Here is a 7311-nt window from a genome sequence, read left to right on the forward strand (position 1 = left end):
CGGCATTGCACGACATGGGTGCACTCACATACATCAGGCAATACACTCATACACATAAGATAAAAATAATAGATTAAATATTTTTAAAAAATTTAAGCCAGGCATGGTAGCATGTAGTAGTAATTCCAGCCCTGACAGGGCAGAGACAGACAGATGTCTAGAATTTGCTGGCCAGCCACCCTAGCCTACTTAGTGAGCTCCAAGTTCAGAGAGAGACCCTGTCTCAAAAAACAAAGTAGATGGTGACTGAGGAACAGTACCCAAATCTGACCTTCACATGTACGAACATACATACACGCACACACACACACACACACACACACACCTACACAAACATGCTCACAATCAAACCAAAAAAAGAAAAGAGCTTGAGCCTGGAAAGATGTCTCAGGAATTAAGAGCACCCGCTGCTCTTGCAGAGGATCCAAGTTTGATTCCTAGCACCCATGTGACAACTAACAACTGTCCTTAACTCCAGTTCCAGGGAATCCAGTGCCTTTTCCTGCCTTTTGAGGGCATTGTACCCATGTGGTGTACCTACATACATACAGGAAAAACTCATATGCATAAAATTAAATTAAATTTTAAAAAAGAAAAGAGCCAGCCGGGTGTGGTGGCACATGTCTTTAGTTCCAGCACTCTGGAGGCAGAGGCAGACAGATCTCTGTGAGTTCAAGGTCAGCCTGGTCTACAGAGTAAGTTCCAGGCCAGCTGGGGCTACAGGGAAACCCTGTCTCAAAAAGACCAAAAATTAAAAAAAGATCTTGACAGTTGGCAAACAATTCATTCAGACTATTCCTCAACATTGGCTAAGAGAGGAAACTCTCAAGATCAAAGCAAAATGTTTCATATTTTGATGCCATTTCTGATCCATTAGCAAGAATATTTATTGTTGACTCCTGGTTGACCCCCATTAAATGGGTAACTTGGCTGCTCTTATAAAAGCCTGAGCCTTCAGTCCCAAGAATTTTCTACTCTGGGCTAAAATAAGAATGCAGGTGTGGAGCAAGGAGGCTTCACGGTGCTTATAAATTATTTGGTTTGTTTCTCTTTGTGAAAATTGAGAGTTAAGATTTTACTTGAAACTTTGCCATCATCACAGTCTCTAATTTCCCTCTGCAGGAGGAAGTGCTTGAAACCCCGTCAGCATCACAGAAAATTGCAACTTCCAGCAGCCTTGGAGAGCTCCAAGAGAGATCAGTCAACATCTATGTCACACATCAACTTGCTGTTCTCTCATCGGGCATCAGAATATCCTGGTCCTCTCTCTGTCTCCAGCCATAACCGCCCAGAGGCCCCAGGGACGAAGGAACTGATAGGCGGCATGCACTTGGAGATGATGTCCCCCAGTGGAGAGGGGGACCTGCACACACCCATGCTGAAACTCTCCTATAGTACCTCACAAGAATTTAGCTCCAGGGAGGAGCTCCTGTCCCACAAGGAAGAGGATAAAAGCCAAACATCCTTTGATAACCTCACGCCAAGTGGGACTCTGGGGAAAGACTACCATAAGTCCGTGGAGATTTTTCCTTTAAAGACAAGAAAATCTATGGAAAGAGAAGGCTACGAGCCCTCTGGCAATGATGGCCACAGGGGTGGTTACAATGCTGTGCTCCCCCAGCCTTTATTTGAAAAGCAAGATAGAGAAGGCCTGGCATTGGCAGGGAGCAAACTCACCATTCAGGAACACATGTACCCAGCTCCTTCATCCCCTGAGAAAGAGCAACTGCTGGACCGCAGACCCACTGAATGTATGATGTCGCGATCCGTTGATCACCTGGAGAGACCTACATCTTTCCCACGGCCAGGCCAGTTGATCTGCTGTAGTTCCGTGGACCAGGTCAATGACAGCGTTTACAGAAAAGTGCTGCCTGCCTTGGTCATCCCTGCTCATTATATGAAACTTCCAGGGGACCATGCCTACGTCAGCCAGCCTCTGGTTGTCCCTGCTGACCAGCAGCTGGAAATAGGAAGACTCCAGGCTGAGCTGTCCAACCCCCACACAGGGATCTTTCCACACTCATCCTCTCAGATGCAGGGCCAGCCCTTGTCTTCCCAGGCCATCTCTCAGCAGCACCTGCAAGAAGCAGGTACTCGGGACTGGGGTTCTCAGAACACATCCATGTCAGAGTCTCTTTCCATCCCAGCATCCTTGAATGATGCGGCTTTGGCTCAGATGAACAGTGAGGTACAGCTCCTGACTGAAAAGGCACTGATGGAACTTGGGGGTGGGAAGCCACTTCCACACCCCCGAGCGTGGTTCGTTTCCCTGGATGGAAGATCCAACGCTCACGTGAGACATTCATACATTGATCTCCAAAGAGCTGGGAGGAATGGAAGTAACGATGCCAGTTTGGACTCTGGCGTAGATATGAATGAACCAAAATCTGCCCGGAAGGGAAGGGGAGACCCTTTGACTGTCCAGCAGAGCCACCCACCTGCCCAGGAGCACCAGCAGAAAGAACCCAGAGCCCCGGACAGCACTGCCTACACTCAACTCGTGTACCTAGATGACATGGACCAGAGCAACAGTGAGTGTGGGACCACAGTTTGCACTCCTGAGGACAGTGCTCTGCGATGCTTGTTGGAAAGTTCAGGTCGGAGGAGTGGGGGACAGCTGCCCAGCCTGCAGGAGGAGACAACCAAACGAACTTCAGATGTTCCCCTGGAATCATTAGCCAGTCCCAACCAGAGATCTGCCCATGATGAAGACGAAGAAGACGAAGATGACGATGACCAAGGAGAAGATAAGAAAAGTCCCTGGCAGAAACGGGAGGAGAGACCCCTGATGGCCTTTAACATCAAATGAGCCATCAGTGAGCCCCTCACTATGGAATATAAAGTTGCCAAATATCCTTTCTTACAGAAGCGCATGCCTGTTCATGGAGGAAGCGGAAGGCCAATGGCCACGGAAGTAAATGCTTACTGTGCTGACAGGGCTGTGCCCATGGCAGAGAGGAATTAAGGTTATTACTAAGAATAAAGGATGACTGATGGATCCTGCCCCTCCCGGGAGGTGGCTGGAGACACATCTGAACGTCATTCCATGGACTTGACTTGTGCACCATCAGGACCACTGAAAAACCACTTGTGATACTGCTATGCTCCAAGGATCACCTCAGTTCTCCCTCAGATTCTGGGAACAGATGAAACTCTTTTTGCATTGCTCAAATCCATTGTATCATGATAATGCTACTGTGAAGCTACGACTGGGGAGTTAGGTGGGCTCTTGGCAACCTGAAGTAGGCATTATCTCAAAGAAAAGCTATGCATCGCCGCTTTGCTGTCTTTACTTTGCTTAAACTTTGGTTAGGTGTCTCTTTGGGGGGGTTGTTTCTTTAAGTACAATTCAGTTGTAAAAATCTTATTCCTTCATTTTAATCTGTTGTGTTTCTCTGTGGTTTATTTCAGTGTCTCCCTTCAGGAACTCCTGAGCGTCATCTCTTAACATCCAAGCCTTTCAATGAAATTGTACTGAATTTTTTATCAGCTAAGAGTCCTTCACTTCTGGTCCCATTAACTCCAAGTGCCTTTTTTACAGTGACGACAGACAGTCCCTTGCTCTTATCTTTTTTCTTAACCCTCTTAATTGAATTGCCTGGATTTTATGTAAAGTTACTGACTGATACCCCTTTTCTTTGAACTGCATGCCGCCAAGTGCCATGTGTACTCAGCATCCTCATTCCAATGCAGTATACTCTCTAGTTATCATGTGTAATGTGGGTTCTGTTTAGCTAAGATAGACTAGAGGACACTTTAGATGCCCTTCCTACTGCATCCTTTTTTATGGTTTTACTGGCTGCTTGTATATACAGTTACTCTGGAATCCTCTTGTATATATACTTACATATTAACTCTGGAATCCTGTGGGCCCATCTTGCTCACCTACATGAGAGTATGTGTTGAGCAAGGGGACTGAATGTGACTATTAAAAACATGCTTATGTACTATCCAAAAGTGCCAGAATGACTCTTCTGTGCATTCTCCTTTAAGAGCTGCTTGGTTATCCAAAAATGAAAACAAAATAAACTTGGAAGAAAAAAAAAATCTGTAGTCGTTCTAATTTAACCTGAGCTATTGTCTGTTGTAAAATTTTGATTAAGACTTTATTATTCATTCCTTGAGACTTTGATTTTTTTTAGGGGGTTGTGAATTCATAGACACCAGGAATTTGTACTAGGTTGAAAATCTACCTTTGCCTTTAATTTCATTTACGAACACAAGGTAACATCCTTTTATCTTTCAAATAAGGAAAAATGTCTGCAGTTTACAAATAAAACGTTTACGTTCCAAAATTGATTTGTCTTAGGAAAATTTCAGGAAGGATTTGTTGAAATAGCCAAAACCATCCCAAATATATGATGTTACTCATCAGAATTATAATGAGTACCAGGAATGTAGATCAGTTGGTAGAGTGCATGCCTAGCATGTGGGATCCGAGGTGTGGTAGCACACACTTGTAACTCTAGCACACAGTGGGGGAGGGAGAGAGGCAGCAGTTCAAGGTCACCCTCAACTACACAGGGAGTTCAAGCCTAGCCCTATCTCAAAAAAATGTTAATGGAGGTGGTATCAGAACGGAAAAGACTGGCGGAAATAACCCAATATGAAAATAGCCAACTATGTTTACTATCTGCAGCTTTCCTACCAAGTCGTCATTTGTGGATTCCATGTAACATAAAACTAATGGAGCTTAATTTTCTTGTCTGTATGTTTAGCATTTGGCTTTAATGGAAGAAGATGGTCGAAAGCCCTGAAAGTGAGGCAGCTAATGGACGGGAGACAGTGGCTTGACTTACAAGGCAGAGCTCCTTCTGTAGTAAATGTTCTCACCAATAGACGGCACATGAGGCCTTGACTTTGCTAAGACTCCAAGGACGACTTCTCTGTCAAACCCCCAGAAGGGAAAAGTAAGTTGCCTCTTCTGGAATACCCAGACATTGGCCTTGGGGATGGAAAAAGAGGATGCTGCAAGATCTTCCTGCCGTCACTCGTCCTCAACCCTTTGAAGTCTGCCTAAGGTTGCTGTCAATGACGTCATCTCCTTGAAGAGTCATTTTCCCAAAGAGGCCTGTTTAATAAACTTTATCTGTGGAAAGCATGTAACATACTAACTGATGGCTCTGGTTGGGAGATCTGGCAGGAAGATTAGGGCCAGGGAGGGCTGCTTTGCTGACTTCTTTGGTGAGACATGCCTGGGTGGGTCATGATCCAATCATAACAAGTGTTGAGCAGGTAGCATGTGTCACAGTACACCAGAGCATGTATCACCATACACCAGGAAGGCAAAGCAAATGGCTTTGCCAAAAGGGAATTGCTTTGGCCAAAGAGGCAGTTCCATTTCCTCTTACAGTTGTCCACAGTAGGGCCGAGATTTTTCATTATCAGAATGCCAATTCTGATTGCCACACTAGAATCCTTAGGACAGACCAGTGTGACCGTGCTCTTTAAACAATTTTTTTTAATCTTCTCTCTAGCCTGGTAAGAGTTATGAAAGGAAAATATATCACAGTATTTCACATTGATCACCAAAGGACCAAAGCCATCAAAAGAATCTTGCTCACGCCACCTAGTGGTCAGTTCTTGTCTCCCTTAAAAGAGCAGGTCTAATCCAGACCTTTGACTCCCCAGGGTCTGTTATGGGAAGGTGAGGGATAAAACAGCCTTGGTTCTGTCTTCAAAGTAAAGTGGGAAATGAGAGAAAGTTAACATGGTCGATGATGGTCCTGCCTAGAAACAAGGTACTGGGACAATGATTAACTGAGTTCTCAAAATCTTATGGTTTTATATTATTCCTCTTTGTTCTACACCCAAGTAAGTGGAGGTTTGGTGGCACAATAACTGAGGTCAGTCAACTCAAAGCCATGATGTGCCGCTTCAACAACCAGGAGTAACTGGGAATAAACTTAAGCCATAGATGTTCTTAATAAAGGATGGGTAGGACACAACTTACAAATAATAAAATACATAATATTGTAAATTCCCTTTGACAATTGATTCTGCTATTGGTGGGTATAGCCAATAGCATAGCCCATCCATTGTGATGGACAAGAGTGAATTGTGACATGAACATTGTTACTTTGTCGAATTAAAGATTAAAACGAAATTGAATGTCAAAGCATCACTTGTTCATATTCATGAAGTGAGTTTACTGACTCAGTTTTGGAGTACTGGAAGGATATGTCTATCAGTATCTTCTCCATTACTTTCCTTAAATCCAGCAACCCAAGCCTCTGTTTGGAGTATTTTCCAGTTTCTGTGGTGTAAATACCCCCACTGTAGCCAGTTTCAAACAATCAGTGTGATATCACTGTACACAAGAGTTTGGAAGAGATGCATGTGGTCAGTTAGTCCCAATAAACACACAGTGACACACAGGCAATAGCAGATCGTTAATCCACATTACTCAGTGATTAGAGATTTGCAAATCTTCCTACTTCCTAAAACATATTTGAAAAGCCCAAGTTAATAGTCACTGCATTTCTTAAATTTTTATTATATCTATTTATTGGGGTGGGGGGAGGGATGCCACGGCATGCCTATGGAGTTCAGAGGACAACTTTATTGGAGTCTCTTGATTCTCTCCTTCTACCACATGGGTCTCAGGAATCAAACTTAGGTCATCAGACTTGGCAACAGGCACCTTTACCAGCTGAACCATCTTGCCGGCCCTCACTGCATTTTATTATTGTTGTTTAGATTGTTTAAATTATGTGTATATGTTTGTGTCTGTGTGGGAGTATGAGCACATGAGTGTAGTGCCTTCATAGGCCAGAAAGAGGGTATCAGATCCCCTGGAGCTAGAGTTACAGATCATTGTGAGCCACCCAGCATGAGTGCTGGGAGTAGAACTTGAGTCCTCTGTGACAGCAGTTTGTATAAACACAGCCATCTGTTCAGCCCCTGCTGCTTTTAGAGACGGGGTCTGACCATAGCCTCAAATCTTTTATGTAACCCACGCTGGCTTGGAATTTGCAACTGTCCTGCTTCAGCCTTCTAAGTACTGTGATAATAGGCAAGTGCCACCACCCCAGCTTTGCTGTGTTTTTGAGATTGTTCATGGGTGCACTCAGAGTGTAAAATTTTGACTTATGAATGCACATGTTCCCAACTGAAGTGAGCAAGTCAATGATCTGCCTTCTTTAGCTCTCACACTGTACACAAACATCCTTTCACACGCTGTGGTCACTGCCACATTTTCTCACTGCATTTGTGTGACTTTTGTTGGTGTTTTTGCCATCACAAATGACATCAGACCATAGTGCTGAAGTCCTGTGTAGTGTTCCTAAGTGGGAGAAGGCTGGGATGTTC

At 44.2% G+C, this 7311-nt stretch overlaps 1 protein-coding gene across 1 annotated transcript in view; it reads left to right on the top strand.

Moving 5' to 3' along the window:
• Positions 1–3070, top strand: part of LOC103735188 (protein FAM171A1) — an 8434-nt gene extending 5364 nt beyond the window's left edge. Inside the window, exon 2 of the mRNA XM_008834345.3 lies at positions 1123–3070. Coding sequence (XP_008832567.2) covers positions 1211–2809 — 1599 coding nt within the window. The 5' untranslated portion in view covers positions 1123–1210 and the 3' untranslated portion in view covers positions 2810–3070. The remainder of the gene's footprint in view (positions 1–1122) is intronic.
• The last annotated feature ends 4241 nt before the right edge of the window (positions 3071–7311 follow it).

This window comes from Nannospalax galili, unplaced genomic scaffold, assembly GCF_000622305.1.
Source record: "Nannospalax galili isolate Female #2095 unplaced genomic scaffold, S.galili_v1.0 scaffold677, whole genome shotgun sequence".
Taxonomy (NCBI): Eukaryota; Metazoa; Chordata; class Mammalia; order Rodentia; family Spalacidae; genus Nannospalax; species Nannospalax galili.